This window comes from Terrapene carolina, unplaced genomic scaffold (genome assembly GCF_002925995.2).
Source record: "Terrapene carolina triunguis isolate 2854851 unplaced genomic scaffold, T_m_triunguis-2.0 Scaffold22, whole genome shotgun sequence".
Taxonomy (NCBI): Eukaryota; Metazoa; Chordata; order Testudines; family Emydidae; genus Terrapene; species Terrapene triunguis.
This window is the reverse complement of record NW_020664373.1, coordinates 19,086,897-19,110,683: the sequence shown is the minus strand read 5'-3', so window position 1 is coordinate 19,110,683 and position 23,787 is coordinate 19,086,897. Positions and strand designations below refer to the sequence as shown.

Below are 23,787 nucleotides of genomic sequence, written 5' to 3'. Positions count from 1 at the left end.
AATATGTTCATTGCAAATCTTGACATTTTTCATCAAAGAATTATTAGTGATTTTTTTTTTATTCTACCACCAGCTGTAACTAAAGTCAGCAATGATCTCCCTAAATCAATGGCTTTATAACACTATAATAAAAACACATTTTACTGCTCCTCTTCAACCACATCAGACTTAACCTTCCTGTTACTGACCTGAGAGTCCTGCATGACTGCCTCTCCCTATTTATCTTGCCTCATGAAGTTCCAAGTCCTCCCGTATCTCTTTTACTCTGCCAGTGATGCTACCCTGTTTTCCCATTTGTCACCTTATTACACCAATACAGTTTCTTCAGCCATATTACCCCTTATAAATGAAAGGTCCTTTCTGGGCTCATTTGCCAGCCCCCTAACACTCTCCACATTCAAGTCCCCCCTGAAGATTTATCTCTGTCACCATGCTGATAAGAAATTTGCTAACTGAAGTTGTCAGGCATGAGGAGTAACTTGGGTATAATTTCCATGTTCCTTCATTCCATCCACCCACCAATATATACATAGAGAACAATGTTGGTATTCATTAACAAGTATATCTATATAACTCCGTATCTGTTGTTTTTGTTCCTCCTATTCACTGTCTGGATCGTGAGAACTTTGCATCAAAGTTCATATCTTCTTCTGTGCTTGAAAGTGCTCAGGTACACTGTGGGTTATTATTAGCCAAAGACCTTTGATTTAGCCAGGCATAAATTACTCCTCCAAATAACTCCCAGCAAGTGTATCAAATGTAGTAGTGTCTGTCAGCTGGATTGCAGGACAAGTCATTGACTGTTTTGGTGGCCTAGGGAAGTCATTTAACCTTTTTGTGCTTCACTTTAATTGCCTACCTCACAGGGGTGTTGAAATGTCTAATGTAATCACTTTGAAGATGAAAAAGTATTATTTACGTGCTAAATATTATCATTATTATTATCACCAGAGCAATCATACATAGCCTTTCCATTAGTAGCATTAAAGGACATTGCCTTGTGGATCTATATTCAGGACTCTGTTTTTGCTAATACTCTTCCAGCTCAATATGTTTTCTGATCTGTAATTATGGGAAGAAATGGGATAAACTAATAGTTACATTAAAAGAGGAATCAGGATTGTCTAATTTTAAGAACCCTAGTAACAATGAAAAGAATTGAAACTTAGAAGCCTCATCAATACAAACCACTTGAACATTATTTATGGTCAGAATTAGAATCAGAATTTTTTTGGTGGAGCCTTGAAGTTTGAAGGAAAAAATATATATTAAAAATATTCTTTCCAGTGATGTTATTCTGATTGCCTGAAACTGACATTCTACAGGACAATGCATTTAATCCTCACCTTTGTTGGCACATCTCATTTTGGCAGAGTATCGTATTGTTCTTTAAACAGTACAAATTGCCAATAAGTTGAACAGTCTTGTCAAATCCTAAGCATTCAAAAATTATGTCAGGCCTCAAAAATGAAGACATTTAAAAAAAATATATTAATTGGGAAGCTTCTCCCCCCCACACTCTTTTTTTTTTAGCTTTTAGTGTTCAGTCGGGTCACATACTCTAGCTTTTCTCTGCAACCACTAGGGCTAAACATTCGCTTCTATTTTAAAAACAAATTCTGAGATCCTACTATATTTCTGATATAGCCACTGGACTCTAGGAAATAGGGATTTAAGAAAAGCATAAAATATCTCAAGACTCACAAAAAATGAACAGAATTGGCAACACTTGAGTAAAGTTTTCAACTTCCAATTATTTGTTTTTTCTCACAATCTTAGGGTCGGTCTCATTTCCTCAGCTATTGTTTGTTATCTTTTTTGTCACCTTCTGTTTCTCAGTGTTTTGTTTTTTGATAATTTCTGATTGTCAGGAATTCATCTAGCCTCTGTCTAACTGTCCCTTAAACAATTTGTTCTTGATTTCTTTTCTTTGCTCCTTTCTCCTTATTTGTAAATTATCTCTGTGTCTTTGATTTATATGTGCTTAATTTTCTCTTGTTTGCCTTTCCTCAAACAGATCTTTGATATTTGTAATATCCTTCCCATTGGAATTTGCTTTGCCTGTTTGGTCTCATAAAGCCTGAATCTGTAGACCTTCAGGGCACAGTTCCCCTCCTATCTCAGTAGCAGACTCAGAATATGAGAATTGTTTTTTTGGCTAGAGCAGGAAGAAGGAGGCAAAGGTGGGAGAAAGTGGAGCAGGGGCCTTAAGCTTCAGGAGCCTTCACAGACTGAGGGAGCTCCCTCCCCCAACTCCCCTGTGTTGTGAACAGTGATGGTAGGACACAGCCTATTCCCTCTCATTTCCCCCTTCCCCTTTTGGAAATTACTGTCTGCAATTGGGCTTTCTCTCACGGGGGAAGGAGGGAGAGAAGCAGGGCTTGGAGCAGCAGAAAGGACCCTCCTTCTGGCAGCATCAAGGAAGCCCTGCAGAAAGGTTGGACTGGCCTACATCGGTGCTATTTTTTGTGGGTAGCCTGAATAAATTGTACCAGGATTGGGTGAGTAATGGTACTGGAGTAGAGATTGGTGCCTCAATTAATTACACTAGGGTTGGCCTGAATTGTCTTGGTGTGTAGGGGCTGAGTTAATTGCAGGAGAAACCAGTGGATGGTCTGAATTAATTTTCCTGGAGGCAACCTTGAGAAATATCTCCCTTCCCTCCCCAGGTCCCTTCACCATCGTGCCTCAAGAGAAGCTGAGGCAGGGACATTCTCTTCAGCTTCCCCACCCAAATTTGGTGGATTTGACTTACGATCTTTGAATACTTGGTGTTGGCAAGAATATATAACACTGATTTAATGAGTTCATGCTATTTAGTTATGAAACAACTTTTCAAACATATTTTATCCTTAAAAATATAATCTGTCAATTATGCCAAAACATACAACAAAATGCAGGTGTTCTATATTTTGGTTGATTGGCACACAATTGGATGGTTTATGTCACACACTGGCAGGTTGGAAATCTTGAAGGTATGCTTAATGTATGTGCTTAACTTTAAACACAATCAATTGGTCTGCTCATTTGTGTAAAATTAAGTAAGTGTTTTCAGGATCAAGGCCTAATCTGAAACAAGACATAGAAAGTGAACATAAACAATTTGTAAGAGGATGGCAAAATTATCTCTGAAGGTAATAGAAAATCAAAGTAATTATTTTAAACTTGTGATAATCATTTTACTTCTTTTCTCTCTCTCACACTTTTTTTTTTTTTTTTTTTGCTTTCTACTTGCACTCAAGAACTTGTCATAATTTACATTTTCATTGCATTGTCTCCCAAATGTGCAGGTGACAACATTTATCCCTCCACCATGTAAATGTCCTGACAGGTAACTTGCAAGTATTTGCTTGTCTCATCATAACTATTCAGTATTTCCCAATCCCAGTTGATGTACAATTCCTGGTTTTTTTAATAATGACAATAGTACCTAGCTGTTATATAGCACTCGTGATCTGTAGTTCTCAGAGCACTTTACAAAGGAGGTCTACCATATTCCCATTTTACAGATGGGAAAACTGAGGCACAGGGAGGGACATAACTTGCCCAAGGTCACCCAGCAGGCCAGTGGCTGAGCTGGGAATTGAACCCAGGTATCCTGAATCCCAGTCCAGTGCCCAGTCCAGCTTTTAGTCACAGGAAAACTTCAAGATTCACCATAAAAGTGAATTTAGAAATGGAAAGGAGTAAGCATGATGTTACTATTCCAAATATTCTCCAGGTTTACAAAATGGTCAAAATTGAAAATATACTACATAGCAAAATAGTTAGTATAGTTTACTGGTTTAATAATAGAAATATATGTACATGCGTGTAATCTCCTTTAAAAATCCTTGCCTAAATAAAATGACAGAAAATAAAAAGGTAAAGGTGAATTATTACCTTATGCTGCTAATTTTATCTTTTTATTAAAAAAGACAAACTGCAGTAAAATTTTCAACTTTAATTTTAAATGTACAAACTTTTATAGTTTGCTACTGCAGTCACATTGTTATTTTCTCATCTGCTTTGCAATATGTAAGCAGCATGTTTGAAATCTCATAACTAACCTTTACTGTGTCAGCCTCATATCAATTCTTGCATAAGGTGTTTATCCACCACTTGAATTTGTACATTCTGAAGGTCTCTGTTCAAAAGGTAGGTCTCAGACTGATCATTAAAGAGCAAATCTGGTTGCCCTTATTTTAAAAAGTCTACTAAAGACATCAATACTAAGTATCTGGATTTAACTTTATTTTATATAAAATGTGATCCCTTCTCTCCAGATAGATTAATTGCAGTTTACAGTAGATGGAGCTGGTTGAAAAAATGTCAATTAAATGTTTCTCTGATTGAAATGAGTCATTTTGCAAAAAAAAAAAAAAAAAACCAAATGTTTTGCAGAAACGTATTGGCTTAGATGAAAACTACATCAGGAAGGTTTCTCAGGTCCAACTTGGAATTTTTGGTCAAAATGGGAGAGAGACCGGTCTTAGCAAGTATGAAAAATCAAGTCACCCTATATGGTCTTGAACCTGCATCTCCCAGATGACTGCCTTAATCACAGGGCAACTGGCTATTGGAGGGGAAAAGGAAGGCAGGAGAGGGAAGGCATCTGTCCATCTGTCTCTTTCCTGTTTATTAGTGAAAAATCGTCAAAAGTCATTTTTATTCTGTGTTGGAACAAAAAACTCATTCTGGAACTGTAATAATTTTCAATTAAACAGAATTGTAGTTTCCTATCCATCCCTAACAATTGAGTCTGAAATAGTCCAATACTTCTTTCCTTTAATAAGTGGTCAACTCCATTTCTTACTAGAAATAAAGTCAGCTACTGTAACTTACAGAGGATACACATTTTTTCTGAAGATTCCAGTTTTACAAGATCAGCCATCACAAACAGACCATATTAGGAAACTGAGCTGAATTTTGTATAAAATAACTTCCCCCATGTCAGTGGGGAAATGAATTTTTTAATTATTGGAGCAAAGAAGAAATGTGACAATGAATACAAAGGAGGTAAAGCCTGCACTACTAGAAAGAATATTAAAATCCTAATGTACTAGCAAGACACTGACATAATTTGCAGGATAATCTCTATTTTATTCCATTGATTCCCTTAAGAAATTATGATCTCAGTATTAAAATAATTAACAGTAAAAGAAAACTGGTATCAGATAAAGAACTCTTGCAAGAATTTCTTTCTTGGGCCCCTGACTATGGGAATCTGTTTCTTCAACTCCACTAAAACTGGCTCTACAGTGGCTTTTGCCTGGTCACTGTCACTTTAAATTCATCTCTCTTCTCCTCCAATATTACATTCATTCCCAAATCCTGCATATTAATTACCACTGAAAATATTACTTTCTTCTCTACCCCATCCCAATATTTCATTTATTCTTTGGTGATCTTTCACTTCTATCTGCTTCTCAGCTTCCTCTTCTCCAGTTTATTAAGACATTACTGCTAAAATTATCTTCTGCCATTACAAAGAACTTATCACTCCCTTATCAAATCTCTTCTGTGATTTTCCTTTTCACACAAAATTTCCATTCTCAAACATCTGCACAACTCAAATCCTGCTTCTACCTCAGTTCTTATTTCCTTCTATTTTTCCTCACTTCTTTCTATCCATCCACACCATCATCCTAACTGCTCTTTTTGTATCTTTGTTTACAGTGTGCCAAACTGCAAGCTCTTTGAGGAAATCTTTTAATTTGTTTGTATAGTACCCATCACTAGGAGACCCTGACCCTAACTGGGGCCTCGGGACTTGACTGCAATATGCCATAGCAACATTAAACTTAAATAATGTAAGCACCTGAACTTGCTCTCTGAGTTAGGTGCCCAATTTGCATGTACATATCAGGCTCTTATTTTTCAAATTTTAGCTTCTAATATTTTGGTAGAAAGGGTGGATTTTTAGAGAAATGCCTGACAATATTACATTCAAAAGTAGTATATCAGGAAGAGCAAGTCAATAAGGTAAGCTCCCTGGCATCAACTTTAAAAGTGTAGGATGGTTTTCAGTTAGAAACATTATATTATATAGAACTGCACAGGGAACTAAAAGATTACCTTCTGAAGAGACAAACATTAAGAAATCTCAGTTAATACTAACTTCTACAAAAGAGAAACAAATAAAAATTATATAATAACTCTGACATTTGTGTAAGCTACTTTAAACAAAATTAACATAAACAAGATCAGAAAATAAAACATATGTATAAGTAATAAATGTTGAAAATCATTTAGGTGGAATATTTATAATTCTGTATGTATCTAATTATCTGGGGAAAAATCCTTCTCAGAGTCAAGTGGAGATATTTAGAAATCAGTACTAACATTAAAAGAATGCCAGGTATTGTGGCGTTGTAAATCTCACTTGTAAAAGCTTTTATGTTACTTATGATGATTTAGGAATGGTGTCTGCAGTTTATGAAAAAATGAATCCTATTTCTTTTAGGCTCAACTTTCCTCCCACCCCAAAAGCAGAGGTGTCTTTGCCCTCCTTGTATTTTATTCAATATTTCTGACAATGGAAATTACAACACCTATATGTATATATGTACAATGTGATTGTCAGGAATCAGTGCACAGAGGGGTTGCTATCCAAGAAGTCTTCACAGGGGGAGTGGACTAAGACATTACAGGATTTGAACTGCACCCTAAATGATAATTGAAAAGAATGCTTCCCTGAAAGTGGTGAGTTTTGGTTTGGTCTGTTTTTTTAGAATATAATTGTTGCGTTATTTTGGCTTAAAATTACAGGGTTTTTTAGATAAATGAATTGTACACGTCAGTAATATTGTAAACTTCATATGTATATCCTTAAATTACAACAGTATATGAAGATACATCACAAGCATAATTTAGCTCTTCGCAGTAATTGCAAGTGTATACTAGGACTGTAATTACTTAAGTTAGTTAAGTTGAAATAGCCTTCATTGGTTATGTCATTCATGACAGCCTCTTCCAAAAGTTAATGGTAAGCCAGAGAAGAGCAATGCTGATAATCTTTAAAATGAATATGAAGATTCAAATCCAGCTACTGGATAAATCTGATGTTATATAAACTAATGATGGTTATGTCTACACTACAATAAAAGATCCACAGCATAGCCACAGCTGGCCTGGGTCAGCTGACTCAGGCTCATGGGCTTGGGCTGCAAGGCTATAGAACTACAGTATAGACCTTTGGGACCCCATGAGTGGTGAGAGTCGAGCTGGTCTCAGAGTTCAGGCTCCAGCCTGATCCTAAAGTCTACCCTGCTATTGTGAGCCTTTCAGCCAGAGCCTGGTGAACCCAAGTCAGCTGACCCAGGCTCTGAGACACGGAGCCGTGGGTTTTTATCTCAGTGTAGACATACCCAATGAAACTTTGCTATGAGTTAAAGAAATAGGATTACCTTTTCATAAATTGATGGTAGTCTCAATTTGTTCATATCATGGCTAGGGAAAGAATGAAATAAGAGGCTAATACACATTCATTTATACCATTTTCATTTCTACTATTTGGAGTTGTTTTTAAAAGCAAAATGTTGTTGACAAAGTCAATATATTTCTTTATTTAAAATACCCTTGTGTGGAGCACGAGTAGAATCAATTTCTACAATTAAACTAAGTGGCAGAGAAGTTACATTATTTCTTTTATGCAACTATATTGTAGAATTCCCATACTCTAGTCTTTATAAAAGCAAAAAAGTTTCAACTAAGTTATGTGCTGCAGGGGTTAAAAGTGTAGCTAGATAGCAATGAAAATTATCTTACATGTTGTGAAAAGTCAGAAGCACCTTCATGTTAACACATCGGCAGAATATCAGTGACTATATTATAGAGCATAGGAAGACCCTGACCCTGAGGCCACTGCCCTTACTGATATGTCATAGCAGGATTAATGCAACTCAGATGTGTATTTCCACAACACAATGATGTGCATTGCTCAATGGCTGGAATTTGAATGCTAGACAAATTCAGACTGAAAATAAGGAGCAAAATGTTAACAGTAAAGGTAGTTAACCATTTGAAACAACTTACCAAGGATTGTGGTGGATTCTCCATCACTGACAATATTTAAATCCAGATGGGACATTTTTCTAAAAGATATGTTGTAGTTCAAACAGGAATTAATTAATGGAAATTCTAGGGCCTCTAAGGTCAGACTAGATGATCACTGTGTTCCTTTCTGGCTTTATAATATATGAATAATTAATAATCTACCTTTTTACCACCCATCTACAGTCTTGAATCTTTAAGTTCTTCCTATCGTGGATCTGCCCCAAAATAAAAATTGCACTCGGTGGTTACCAAAAAGCTTCAAGTTCAGGTTATGATAAGTACACAAATCTGGATGTCTGTTCTAACTGTTTAGGCCTCTAGATCTGGCAAAAGTGGGCTGAAAATTTCATGAGAATAAGATCACTTCTCACTTCCTGTTTTCATTCAGAAGTAGAACCTCCCCTTATCTGAATATTTCAGAACCCCCAAAATGTTAGGTTTAAATTTGATCCTGGTAATGGTTGAAGATTCTAGATTGTGGGACAAGTTGGTTAATTTGTCTGAATCTATTTGCCCATCCCAACTAGAAACGTATTTATCTGGGCAGTTGTTATTCCCAATCTGAACCTGAAATTCAAAATTGAATCTGGACCTTCAAAGCAACTCAAATTATTATACAAACTATAGGGTTATACCTAGTAGATTGTTGGGTATGCATTAACTCAGGTGAAGGCAGGTCACAAATATTCTTATTAATTGACACATTTGTAAACTGCTTCAGTGTCTTTACGATGCATTGGGTCAACCTTAAAAAAGCTCTTGCTAGCAATTACTTCATGGAGCTATTTTGCTTAGCCTTATCATAACCAAGTCTGTCTTGTATACCTGAACAAGAATGGCAATGTTTGACATGTATGTTACATAAGAACGGCCCTACTGGGTCAGACCAAAGGTCCATCTAGCCCAGTATCCTGTCTTCCGACAGTGGCCAGTGCCAGGTGCCCCAGAGGGAATGAACAGAACAGGTAATCATCAAGTGATCCACCCCTGTCGTTCATTCCCAGCTTCTGTCAAACAGAGGCTAGGACTCCATTCCTGCCCATCCTGGCTAATAGCCATGGATGGACCTATCCTCCATGAATTTATGATTGGTGTTGGTCCTGCTTTGAGCAGGGGATTGGACTAGATGACCTCCTGAGGTCTTTTCCAACTCTAATATTCTATGATTCTATGATCTAGTTCTTTTTTGAACCCTGTTATGGTCTTGGCCTTCACAACAACCTCTGGCAAGGAGTTCCACAGGTTGACTGTGCATTGTGTGAAGAAATACTTCCTTTAGTTTGTTTTAAACCTGCTGCCTATTAATTTCATTTGGTGACCCCTAGTTCTTGTGTTATGAGAAGTAGTAAACAACACTTCCTTATCTACTTTCTCTACATCAGTCATGATTTTATAGACCTCAATCATATCTCCCCTTAGCCGTCTCTTTTCCAATATGAAAACTCCCAGTCTTATTCATCTCTCCTCATATATAAGCCATTCCATACCCCTAATAATTTTTGTTGCCCTTTTCTAAACGTTTTCCAATTCCAGTACATCTTTTTTGAGATGGGGTGCCCACATCTGCACACAGTATTCAAGATGTGGGTGTACCATGGATTTATATAGAGGCAACATGATATTTTCTGTCCTATTAACTATCCCTTTCTTAATTATTCCCAGCATTCTGTTTGCTTTTTTGACTGCTGCTGCACTTTGAGTTGATGTTTTCAGAGAACTATCCACAATAACTCCAAGATCTTTTTTGAGTTGTAACAGCTAATGTAGACCTCATCACTTTATATGTATAATTGGGATTATGCTTTCCAATGTGCATTACTTTGCATTTATCAACATTAAATTTCACAGGCCATTTTAGTCTTTAAGGTGCCACAGGACTCTTTGTTGCTTTTTACAGATCCAGACTAACACGGCTACCCCTCTGATACCATGGGCCATTTTGTTGCCCAGTCACCCGGTTTTGAGAGATCCTTTTGTAGCTCTTCACAGTCTGCCTGGGTCTTAACTATCTTTAGTAATTTTGTATCATCTGCAAATTTTGCCACTTCACTGTTTACCCCTTTTTCCAGATCATTTATGAATATGTTGAATAGGACTGGTCCCAGAACAGGCCCCTGGGGGACACCACTATTTACCTCTCTCCATTCTGAAAACTGACCATTTATATCTACCCTTTGTTTGCTATCTTTTAATCAGTTACCAATCCATGAGAGCACCTTCCCTCTTATCCCGTGGCAGCTTACTTTGCGTAAGAGCCTTTGGTGAGGCACCTTGTCAAAGGCTTTCTGAAAATCTAAGTACACTATATCCACTGGATCCCTTTGGTCCACATGCTTGTTGACCCCCTCAAAAAATTATAGTAGATTGCTGAGGCATGATTTCCCTTTACTAAAACCATGTCGACTCTTCCTCAATAAATTATGTTCATCTATATGTCTGACAATATTGTTCTTTATTATAGTTTGGCCCAGTTTGCCCGCTACTGAAGTCAGGCTTACAGGCCTGTAATTGCTGGGATCACCTCTGGAGCCCTTTTTAAAAATTGGTGTCACATTAGCTATCCTCCAGTTATTTGGTACAGAAGCTGATTTAAATGATAAGTTACAGACTACAGTTAGTAGTTCTGTAATTTCACATTTGAGTTCCTTCAGAACTCTTGGGTGAATACCATCTGGTCTTCGTGACTTATTGCTGTTTAATTTATCAATTTGTTCCAAAACCTCCTGTAATGACACCTCAATCTGGGACAGTTCCTCAGATCTGTCACCTAAAAACAATGGCTCTCCCTCACATCCTCAGCCGTTAAGACCGATGCAAAGAATTCATGTAGTTTCTCTGCAATGGCCTTATCGTCCTTGAGTGCTCCTTTAGCACCTCAATCATCCAGTGGCCCCACTCGTTGTTTAGCAGGCTTCCTGCTTCTGATGTACTTAAAAAAAAATGGCTATTACTTTTTGAGTCTTTGGCTAACTGTTCCTCAAATTCTTTTTGGGCCTTCCTAATTGCATTTTTACACTTCATTTGCCAGTGTTTATGCTCCTTTCAATTTTCCTCACTAGGATTTAACTTCCACTTTTTAAAGGATGCCTTTTTGCCTCTCACTGCTTCTTTAACTTTGTTGTTTAGCCACGGTGGCTCTTTTTTTGGTTCTCTTACTATGTATTTTAATTTGATGTTTACATTTAAGCTGAGCCTCTGTTATGGTGTCTTTAAAAAGTTTCCACACAGATTGCAGAAATTTCACTTTTGGCACTGTACCCTTTAAATTCTGTTTAACTAACCTCCTCATTTTTGTGTAGTTCCCCTTTCTGAAATTAAATGCTATAGTCTTAGGCCGCTGTGGTGTTTTTCCTGCCACAGGGATATTAAATTTTATTATATTATGATCACTATTACCAAGCGGTCCAGCTATATTCACCTCTTCTACCAGATCCTGTGCTCCACTTCGGACTAAATCAAGAATTGCCTCTCCTCTGGTGGGCTCCAGGACCAACTGCTCCACAAAGCAGTCATTTAAGGTGTCAAGAAACTTTCTTTCTGTATCCCGTCCTGAGGTGACATGTACCCAGTCAATATGAGGATAATTGAAATCCCCCATTATTATTGAGTTTTTTTTTAATTTTAATAGCCTCTCTAATCTCCATGAGCATTTCACAGTCACTATCACCATCCTGGTCAGGTGGTCGGTAATATATCAGGTGGTCGGTAATATCCAGGAGGTGTTTATTTAAACAAGCCACAAAAATTCTTTTTCTCAATGTTCACAATTGTCCAAGAAAATACTATCTTCAAGCACAGCAACAAAAAAACAAATTATATAAGAAAGCTTGCTTTAACATAACTAGGGCCATACAATAAAACAGAGGGACTCTAGTAGTACACGTGGTTTAGGTTCCAAAGCTCAAATGCTCAGGATTTATGAGATGCTATAAAAATTATAAGATATTTGCATAAGAGGATACTGAGGCCCGGCCTACACTACAGAGTTAGGTTGACATAAGGTAGCTTACGTCAACCTAACTCTGTCAGTGTCTACATTACAATGATGCCCTGGCCGATGTAAGTCACCCACGACATCAACTTAAAAACTCCACCTCACTGAGAGGCATAGCACTTAGGTCGATATAGTTAGGGCAACACAATGTCCGTGTAGACACTGCATTACTTACATCGCCAGTTGGCTGTCAGATATAGATTAAATCTCAGGAAAAACTTCTTAGCTGTAAGAACAGTAGGACAATGGAACAGACTGCCTAGGGAGGTTGTGGAAGCTCCTTCACTGGAGATTTTCAAAAGGAGGCTGGATAGGCATCTGTCTTGGATGGTTTAGACACAAATCCTGCATCGTGGCAGGGGGTTAGACTAGATGACCTTTGTGGTCCCTTCTAACCTTATGGTTCTATGATTATGACCAGGGCAGCATTTTTGGTATAATTTTTTTGAGCTTTCAAGATCAGCAAGCTAGTACCTGGGTCCTGTAGGGACTCTACTGGAAGGGTGTGGAACTGTGGAATATACATTGTCAGGGGCAAGCAGTTATATTAAACTTGTGAAAGTCAAAGATGGATCAAGGAGGCTTTGGCATATCCATTATCCTACGGGAGGGTGGCAAGCCTGGCCTCAGCCCAGGGGAGGCTTTGAGCGCATACATGGCAATAAGACTGCAAAGGGATGGGCCCCTCTTTATGCAGTGACGGGAGTCCCCTCACAACATATCCGTTTGTTATGGTGTTGAGACAGGGACTGACGAGGCTGAGGTTTCCAGCCCATGAATTTGGTTCCCATGCATTCAGGTTTGGGAAGATAACAGCAGTGACACAGCCAGGTATGGGAGCTGGGGCAATTCAAGCAATTGGGAATTGGCATTTGAAAGCATATAGAATGTATGCGAGACCCCAGTGGAGAGTCGGCATAAATTTTGTGTTGTGTTCTTATTCCAGATGTGGGAAGATGGGCCATGCAGATGGTGGCGTGGATCTGTGGGCACAGTATTGTTCACTGGGTGCATAAGCGGACATTCAGGTTGCCTGAGGATTCACAGCTGTGGCTCAGTGATGATGCAATCCTGAGCTGGCACAGAACAAGGGGCATGTTACAGGACCAGTTGATGTCACTTCTATACACTGTGGGGGCTCATCAGTAGGCACCATATATAATAGTGGTGTACCGTGGAGAAAATGATTTAGGGATTTGTAAAGGGGTAGCCTTAATGCTCAGAGTTTAAGAGGGACTTGAGGCAGATCCTGGAACTTTTTCCAGGAGTAAAAACTGTGTGGTGAAACGTCCTTCAATGCAGGGCAGAGAGCTGTGAAGCCCCCTCCCACCCACAGTTTGATAAAACTAGGAGGTATATCAGTAGGGACATGGCCAAATTCATGGGGATCATAAGGGAGGTTGGTAATTTTGCATCCTGACATAGCATATGGGGCAACAGAATTATTCAGGGGTAATGGAATTCACCTGTCAGACTTGGCCACAGACACATTTTTGGCTGATATTAAAGGGGGCAGTGAGAGATGTCTGGGAACCCTGCTGGGTATGTGGGGGAGGCAGTCAATCTAATTGCTGGTGCCTCCTTGTGGTGGATGTCCAGTGCAGGTACTCTGAAGGGAGGGGATACAGAGATCACATGGATGGTTTGGTAAAGCATTTAAAGAAGGTGTTTGTTAAAGGAGCAGAATAGGGAGATGTTCAGGGCACCTATGACTGACACAGCAGGGAGCCAAACACCCCCTCCTCTATAGCCCACCTTAATCCTCATTTGGGCTGTCTGGGGACCAAGATAGAAGGGGCGGGGGGCTGACGGAAGTCCCCAAGTAGATATTGAAATGATTATGGAGTTACCTGCACTGTACTCTTTAATCTGCCGGGTACTTCCAGACATCTAATAAGAACGTTGTGACATAATTAAGCCATACCCAGTGTCTCCTGTCCTCCTTCTGGTATAGCCAGACAACAAGGAAAATAATGTAAACGGGTATCATAATAACAAGTTGTTGCAAGAAGAGGGATGCAGAGTTTGAAAAGAGAATACTGAGTATTGATTGCTATCACAGAAATAATATAAGTTGTAATTCAAGCACAAACTCTTACAAGTACGTACACAGCATCATGACAATGTATAAAGTTCTTGTCTGTCTACACAAAAGACTATTTTTTCTTAGCAGCTGTACGTTAATGAGTCACCGTGCAGTAATAATGAACAAAAAGTTGATCATCTAGAGAGACAGACTTGATCCTGGAACTGAAAAGGCAAGTTTTTTTTATAAAAAATCTGAGAATTCTTTAGAAATATATTCATTCAACAATAGTGCAATCTAGCAAACACAATAGATAACAGCGTGATGGAATATCCACTGTAAGCCTTTATTTTCTACAGCTTTCAACTTCCTCAGGGTTGCAACGCAGAATACATGTCACAGCACATGAAAGTACTTTTGTATATAAGATAAAATCTGTTTACTTTTTTTACACGTATAAGGCTGCTACAAAATAATGGGTGGTATGCATCATTACTCTATAGGTCTAGCAGTCTTCTCAATGCTACTAATGTGATAGTGATCAAAGAAGATAGCCACAGGGACAGCAAGCCTTCTCCTCCACTTCCAGCCCAATCTGGTGACCTCTCCATCTTGCCTCCAGGAAGCATTAACTTGGTGGAAGGTATCTATAGCCTGCATGTTTGAAGCAGATTAATTGAATATAGTAAAAGGTATTGCAAAATGTTGATGATGCTGTGCATGTTTCTTACGGCTGGCAGCATTTACTGAAGGGCAAAGGTGAGGGCTAGAATGGGAAGTTGGAGAGGTTTGATGTTGCAAGCATAGGAGAGGGGATTAAGAGGATGTGGGTGTGTGCGTGCACACATGCACACATGCACCAATCTTTAGCTCCTGAAGGGAAGGGAAGGGAAGGGAAGGGAGTCAGACTGGCAAAGAACTGCCCTCAACAAAGTGGGAGGAGGCATTCCATTTGGGATCAGATTATTCGCTTCTGCTAGCACATCCTTTTGGGAGGCTGCCCAAACCATGTATCTAAACATTTATATATAGTACTTCACTTATCACCATATCTCTATACTCACAAGTCAGTATCCCAGTTGCTCTATTTTTTCTGCAAGCTGAGAAATTTCTTTTCCTCACTGTTTACATAAGGATCAGGGGTACAGAACTGGGATAGGATACCAGCAGAGGAGAGGAGAGCAGTTGCAAAGGGCAAAGCAAATGGTAAACCCTGGGCCACTCCACCCCTTCTTCCTATGTCTGGGATTTGAGGAAAGCTGTATGTAGTTTTTCTAAAGCTCACCTTCCTTACTTGCCTGTTTATCTATTCTTCATGCTCTGATAGCCCCTACGTGCATTTCTGATGGCCCAGGGACTTGTCAACCATCAGTTTCTGTTCTTTAATTCTGTTGCTCTTAACAACAAGAGGCAACCTCCTTCCAGAGGTCATGAGAAAATTCTTTCCAGTGATTCCCTTCCTTCCTCCCCAGCAATTTAGCTCCTCTTCTACTCTGTGATATGACTTTATTCACTAATGGATCATTGAGCCTTTGTCCCCCAAGACATATGACAAGTAGAGGACCACAAATGTCAGAGCAAGAATGGATGTGGTAAGAGGGAAACTCTTAAGACTATTTGTGACATGCAGTTGGGAGTAGGCGCCTACTAACACCATTTATGTGATTCAAGTACTGCCAAAGCAATATATCGGATGGAGAGAGAGGACAAGCTGCATTCCGACTTACATATTAGTTCCATGGAGGAGTAAGTGTGCAAGGAATTTGAAGTGAAAGTCAAGATCTCTTCCTGAGTTATGAATACTCCTTAAATAAGAACTCATTTGCTATCGTCAGAAATGTGATTTCTCTACCACCGTCATTTTTGAGCTTTAGAACTCAAAGAGTTGGGTTATTTGCTTTAAACTTTTCAAAAAGTTTCACTTGTAGCACAGTGTTTTTCCTTGCTCCATACAGTACTCAAAACAGTGCAAGTAGTCACACTATGGTCATGAGTGTATCACTATGCGTCCCCTTTGCCTTAACTGAGCTGCTCAGTACAGCCCTAACGTAAGCTTAGCATCATTGTGGAATTGTTTTAGAGACCCTTTGAACAAGAACAAAAAATCTCAAAACACACATCCACACACACACACATCCACACACACACACACACACACACACACACACACACACACACACATCATTACTGCATATTCCAATGTCTTTCTTGGCAAAAATTACATACAAGCCTACATATGCCTCTCCAGATTCTACAGCTCACTCTGCCTCCTGGCACCACCTACAGGACAGCAGCGCAGAATGTTCTAGTAGTTTCAGTGGTGATGGCAGTAACAGAGCTGTCATGATGGTGTGGTTTTTCCTAGCTATTTCAACAGTGATAGCTTTGGAAGAGCTGCTAGAACCTTATTGAATTTTTCTGCACTGCTTCACCTCAAAATCTCAGATATTTTTTGTAAACTTATGTTGTTAAGACCATTAGTTCATAACGTGAGGATTTAGGAGAGGAGGCATTCACTTAGTAATTCACTGTTTTGTGTTTTATTGTTTTGCCTCACATTACATTCTCTAATAAGGTCACTGAAGTACTGTATATATTAACTTTTGGGGTCCAACTTTACAAACTCTTATTGTTGGGTATAGAGCATATTATCATAATAAGGCCCACTGATTTTAAATGCTAATAGGCTTTATACCTGACAATAAAAGATTTCAGGATTTGGGCAAAAAGGCCATATTTATCTGCCCTCTATCCACACACACAGAACTCCTGTTGATATCCAGCAGAGTTTGTGGGTGTTTCAAGAGTAGCATTTCATCCCAAGTAAATTATATGAAGTTCTTAACCATCATAAACAAAATCTGTTTAAAAAGGTGCATTAATACAGACTACCAGGATACAAAAATAATAGTTTTCTAGGAGTTTTAATGTTTATCACATACAGTGGCTCATGATAAAAAACAAGCCTTTACCTATAATTACCACAGTGTTATGTGAAAATAAGTGTGCTTCCCCTCTGCAAGCAGGGTTTTTTAATTTGCATCATTTTAATTTATCTGTAAAATTAATTCTATATTGAAAAGATAAGTGGGTGGCCAGATGGTCTCTATTTTCTCTGTGGGCTGGAAACAATACATCAGTATGACCTATCAGAAATGCAGAAAGAAGTGGAACATTCATCTCCAAAATAAGAAATAGAACTATGCTTGATTTTGTGATAATGGGGTTTAATACTACACGGTGCTGAGCACCTTTGGAAGGTACCCAGCATACTAAGCTCCCAATGCAGGACTGAGCCAGTTACAGTTATAGAAGGGTGCATATACTGTAAACTTTTTAATGAGTTTGCTTTGATTGCATTTAAACCCATTTTTAATTCACTTTATGAAAATATTCTAGTTAATTAGTTATTGGCAAAACATTTTGCAAAAATCAGTCTGTACAAAGGTAATATTGGAGAAAACGTGTAGAAAATAAATTCTGAATTTGTAAACAAACAATCACACTAGAAACCTCATTCTCATAGTTATGCACATCCAAGCAGGGAACTGTAACATGACTGATATGTCCAATAAAAACTAATCAATATGCTTCACATTTTGAATATAAATCTACAAACTAAAATTATAAATTATACAGCAAATAATTTTGAATATTGAATACTTTCAAGAAAAACCTAAGTTACTCATGAAACGTTCACAATCAGGGGGAAAAAAAGACCAAAATCACTGAAAACATTATGTGCTGTGGATGGTAGCATAAAGGTTCAATAATTCTACTGTGTTTCACTGTATTCAAGTATAAATTTTGTTTTAAAAGTACCTTATAACACATGCGTAAAGACCGCTGTCTTGCACCACTGTTGGTCGAAACCAAATAGAATCCTCTTCTTTACTCATTCTAGTTCCATCAAAAGCTATAGGTTCCTCAAAATCTCCAGGTCCAGAGCTTTTGTACCACATCAAACTAAGGCCAGCACTTTGTGCTAGAGAGTAATTTGCTCTGATATAGCCATAAAATAATGCACATTTTATACGAACAGGCTCTCCCACTAGAACTTGATACTTCTTGTAATCCACCGACCAGTCAGTGCATCCATCAGCTAAAAGAAAAGAAAAAGAGAAATAAATGTGTGTGTATATACAGACTGTATATATAAACTGTATATATAAACAGAGGCTTCAGCCAACTAAATACAGTAGCAGCCTAATAGCAGAGCTGCAGTTTAAAGTTACACAGCTGGGGTAAAAACACTCTATCTTACACCATTCCCATTGAAACATCTAGCAGCACTATTAATTTTTAAGTACCATGCAAAACTAGCCTTTTTTTTTCTTTTTTGCTATTAACACCATTTTTCTACTATGTAGAAAAGAGTTATCAGATGAACTTAAGGTAAATCTTGATAATTCCTATGATTTATATGCAATTATCATTTTTCTCTACTGTGTAACTTTAAAGTGAATTATTATAAAATATTGAAATTAAATTAGTGTAACATGGTGGCCATCTGCCACAGAAGGTGTCATAATCAGTGAATTGTATTAATCAAATTCCTTCAAGGTAACAATGTAAATGAAAGAAGGGAATTATTCAGTCTCAGATGATGTTAGGACAAGGAGCAGTGGCCTGAAGCTAAGAAAGGAAAAGTTTAAGTTAGATCTTAGGGAAAAAAAAGTTCTTAACAGTATTGGTGATTGTGCAGCAGGACAAAATATTAGGAAAAAATGATTCAAGGCATCCTCACTTGATAAATGAAGGAACAGGTTAGATAAAATGTTACTAGGAAATCCTGAGCTTTCAGTGCTACAAAATGCTGGGGATGAGATAGTATGACCTGTGTTTGGTATTTTACTGTTCCTGCTACCAGTAATTCTGTACTTCAGTTTTCATAAAATGCTAGGCACAAACTAAATTCTCAGTCAAGGTTAATGCTATCCAATCATAACTGCAACATAGATGAACAAAGTAACTCTTCAGGACAGGATCTATCAATTAGACTTGCTCAAAAAAGAGGGGGTTTTGGTTTGTTTTTATTTTCATGGGAAATGTTGACTTTCTACCAAAAAAACCTCTCAAACTTTATAAAAAAATCGTATTCCAATAAAAAATCAAAAAACTTTCAAGGTGAACAGACACTTGCAAATAACGGTGTACTCAAAAACCCAATTTTTAATCACAAAAACCTTTTGTCAGAAAATGTACAACTAGCCTTACTATCTATTGCTATGTATTTGTACAATGCCAGATTCTTTTTTTTTTTAATTGGGGAGAAAAGCCTTTTAAAAAAATCATTTTTAAGAGTCCACAGATAAGTAATATAATATACATATTTTTTATAAATGTAAAGGAGTATATATTACATATAGTCAAACGTTATGATGACATGAATATATAAAGTATGACATAGTAGTATAACTGCTGCCCAACATTGTTAATACAGTACAGGACAATATTAGAATCAGGGTGTGTAAGAAATGGCCGTCCATATAGTGAAATATTCCATATTGTTCGTGGATTAATTAGTTTCCTTATTTAATTTTGGGGGAGGCCAGAGGGTGTTCCATTTTCAAATAACCCAAAGTGTCCATCCCCCCCCCCCCCCCCCCCCCCCGCCAAAAAAAATCATCCCTGACAGAGGCCTAGATCAGGCAAGATTCAGTATTGCAGAAGAGATGAGTTTGCGATACAATACACACATGTATTTTTTTTTTAAAGTCCCATATCTTGGAAATCTGCAGGGGTTGGAATGGGAGCTTTATACAATTTAGAGGGGGCATATGCCCAGTTTTCCAGCAGGGCCCCAGCGTTCTTAACAGTATTGGTGATTTTAGAATGAATTTCCATTTCTGATAATTCCAGTCTTTACGTTACTGAGCACCATAAATCTGTCGGCTTGGAAACCCAGAAATAATCAATAAATTAAAATGCATCTTTAAGCAGTGTTAACTCCATTATATAAGTTATTAGGTAACAGCTTCCTCATGTTAGTTCATTATCAGATTGTAATTTTGACCTTTACTATTTAATTTAGTTTGTATGCTTTTGGTTTATAATGCCACTTAATTAGCCTTGGTTTCTCTCTCAGGACCTTCAATTTTAGTGACACCAGATCCCTTGAACACGATGAATCCATGGAAACATACTATGGAAGAATACCTATTCCACTATATATTTTTGTTTGTGTTAAATGGAGGATCAGCTATGCAGAACACTTAACCTTGATTTATTTCAGTTTAGAATTCCCCATGGAAAAAATACCAAGACAATACATGTATTTGTGTCACTTGCAATCTAGTTTAGTGAACTTAGTCAAATGTGTTGGAAGGCATAATACACTCATGTGCAAAAAGAAGAGTTAACTATTACATGAATGAATGCTTTTAAAATTCAAGAGATGTAGTATTAAAGGAGTATTAAAAATAAATTGGCTGTACAAATATTCTACTTGCAATGAAGCTCAGTGAAACTATTACTGCAAATATAAAAATGACGATATTTCTATGACAACAAACAAAACCTGAAAATCTTAAATGCAGACAGTTTTTCTGTATTTTGCTCTATCGCTATTTGCTGTAAAGCACAAATATTATTTAAGTATTTATTATTTACACTGTAATATAACTACAGATTTATATTTGGTAGTTTTACTGTAATTTTGGAAATAACAGATGGTACTAAATGCACCATGACCAGAGCATGTTACACCAATTTTCTGAAAAGTGTACTAACTTCCTGTTAGTTTCTGGATTTGATTCAGCTTCTTGGTGTTGAAGTTTTACGTGGCTTGAGTTCTGGCTACTTGAGAAAATAGCTCTTTATATATGTCACAACAACTGGGACTAGCTAGGACGCTTCTTCTGATTGTACCTAGATTTGAACATCTGGCGGTTAGGAGTCAAAGCTCCCAGCTTTGAGACTTATTTCCCCCACTGGTCTGAAATAGCCTATCTGTTGAAATTCAGGGCACAATGTAAAACCCAGCCATTCCATCGGGCTCTGAGAGTATAGCCCAATTCCACTTTGCCAGTTGAGGTGAGCAAAACTTGAAAATAAATCCTTAGAATTTCAGTGGAAATTTACAGTTAAAAATCCAAAACCAATCACACACTCCTATATGTTTTGGATCTTGGTTAGATTCAGAAAGAGAATGGGGAATACCTTCCAGTTTGAACGTAGTCAAAATCAACTCACAGCTCTTCTCAAAATGTCTGCACTATCTGAGTCTAATTCCAATCTTATTCCTAGCCCTGACTGAGCCTCAAGTCAAAACTCAGATGAGAATGACTGTGGTCCTGAAGAAAAGGCATGGGGCCTACAGGAATCTTAGGTTCTGCTCCTCTCTCTGCCACAGACTTGGACAAGTCTTTTAATCTACCTGTTCCTCAGTTCCAATATGTAAAATGGGATAATGATAGTTACCATTCTTTGTAAAAAGAGCTTTGAGATCTCTTGATCTATACATGCTAAGATTCATTGCCGAGTTTACCAATAAACCAGATTAGAAATCAGATCACCACCTCAGGAGATTATTTCTGTTTACAGTAAACTTAATGCTACCAGAATATGCCATATTCAAAGGAGAGGAGCATTACTGAAAAATGCCTTGCCATTTCAGAATTTTTTTAAGCAGACAAAAAATGCTAAAATTTTAATTCCCTTCAAAAACAGGCACCTTAGTGCCTGGGTGATATCACCAGTTTATCATTTTCTCTCTTTCTTGCCTTGTTTTACTGGAAAATGCAATAACAAATTTGGACGCTGATTTGTCTATAAGATTTTGTGCTGTACGGCTGTATAGTCCCACTTTGTACAAAGACTCAAGAAGAGATCCTAACTGAGTGAAGTTTAAACTTGAAGAGATAGCATATTGCCTGCAAAGCAATTTTCAAAATGTAGCATTTTTCAAAGTTTCCTGATGGATTAACCATAATTCCCATCAACAAAAAAACAAAACAAAATGAAACTCTTCCTCATATTTTGAGTTGATAACAGGTTCACCACTAGAGGCAATATGTCAGAGTTTTGTTGTCGAACAGCATCATAGAGTTAGTGGTTGCAGAAACACATGCATATACTGTACTGACACCAGGGGATCAGTATTTTTACAGCCAACAAAAAACACCTAGATTTTTCTTTAAAAAGCAACAGAGAGTCCTGTGGCACCTTTAAGACTAACAGATGTATTGGAGCATAAGCTTTCGTGGGTGACTCTCTGTTGCTTTTTACAGATCCAGACTAACACGGCTACCCCTCTGATACTAGATTTTTCTTATGCAGATTGATCCTTTCTGAAATCAATGAATTATTTATATTTAATCTTCCTCTACTGAAAAATGCTCTGACTTGTCACTGGACAGTTAAAGAAGGTAAGACAATTTTAGGACTTGTCTTTTGAGAAAAGCAACTGGAATAGCTCCCAGTATGGACACGTTTATTCTGAAATAAGAATGTCTACACACAAACTATTCCAGCATAGCTATCGTGCTTTAAATTCATACCATACCTTAATCCAAAATAACTGTGAAGCATAGACAAGCTCTTAGGTTTCCAAAAACGTTGTGTATATATCTATAGACACATATAAATGCATCACGTCAAAGTGTAGCTTCTGAATTTACATACTTTTGATACATAGAGACTGATTACCTGCGTGGTAATCTAAAGTGGTTGTCAAAAGTTTATTATTAGAATATAATCCCCGAGAAAACTACAGGCCAGTTCAGAGACAAAAAATGAACAAACAAAGCACACATTTGGATAAATTTAAATATAGCCACTACTATTCTCAACACAGGTAAAAGTAGTAAGAGAATCCCACTAATATTGTCATGTCCCTCATACACTCCACCTTTTTCCTATCAAAAGTTCATATTAAAAAGATGTTTGGTTGTTTTAATAGAGTTAAACTATAAGTAAATAATTTCCCAAACACATTAACAACCCAGGAAAATATGCATAATGGAATCAGAATTCACCCCATTGTAAAATTCAGTTGGTTACTGATGATGCATTAAGGTACAGAGCTGTAGAATCACGGTCAACACTAAGCTTAAGGAAATATATTTGTCCCTTTTTCATCTGTGCTTTTAATGTGTGTGAGTGTGTGTGTGTGAGAGAGAGAGAGAGAGAAAAAGAGAGCACTGTTCTGATTTTGTTCTTTCTTACACCAATTTTACACCAGTTTAACTCTACCAACACTTCTATTCAAGTCAGTTGTAGCTGCATTAAGCTCATTTCAGCTGGGAGGGACTGTAAATATGTTAAACATAAGATGTGGGATACCCCACTCTGCTCAAGTGCAATACCAATAGGTCTGGATCCATGAAAAGGTGAAAATGGGTTTTTGACAGAAGGTTTAAAGCACTCATGCCAGGATGGAATTGTCTATCTGTTATTCCATTAGGGATTTTTTTTTTTTTTTTACTGGTACTGATAGTGATATTTTAGCAGGCAATCATCTATCTGTATTTGAGATATCATAGTGATAGGGTAATACAATAGATAAAGAAATATACACAGAGAAATAGACAAATATACTTAACAGATACTTAAAAAGGGGACTTGCTAAAATGCACAGCAAGAAAGATCTGATGAAGTACACTTACCATGACTAAGAGCAGCTGGAGGCATTTAAACAGATTAGAAAATCTGGCTAACAAAACAAAAAAAAGTTTTTCTTCTCCACTGAGAATTTGTACATATTTAGTTAAAGTAAAATAATTCTAGG

At 37.5% G+C, this 23,787-nt stretch overlaps 1 protein-coding gene across 1 annotated transcript in view; it reads right to left on the bottom strand.

Annotated features, from left to right (window-relative positions):
- LOC112109903 (interleukin-1 receptor accessory protein-like 1) overlaps positions 1-21,534 on the bottom strand; it is a 541,662-nt gene extending 520,128 nt beyond the window's left edge. Inside the window, exons 1-2 of the mRNA XM_026648313.1 lie at positions 21,480-21,534; positions 17,880-18,159 (exon numbers count right to left, since the gene is read on the bottom strand). Of these exons, the coding sequence (XP_026504098.1) occupies positions 17,880-18,159; positions 21,480-21,534 (335 nt within the window). The remainder of the gene's footprint in view (positions 1-17,879; positions 18,160-21,479) is intronic.
- Positions 21,535-23,787: the final 2,253 nt, after the last annotated feature.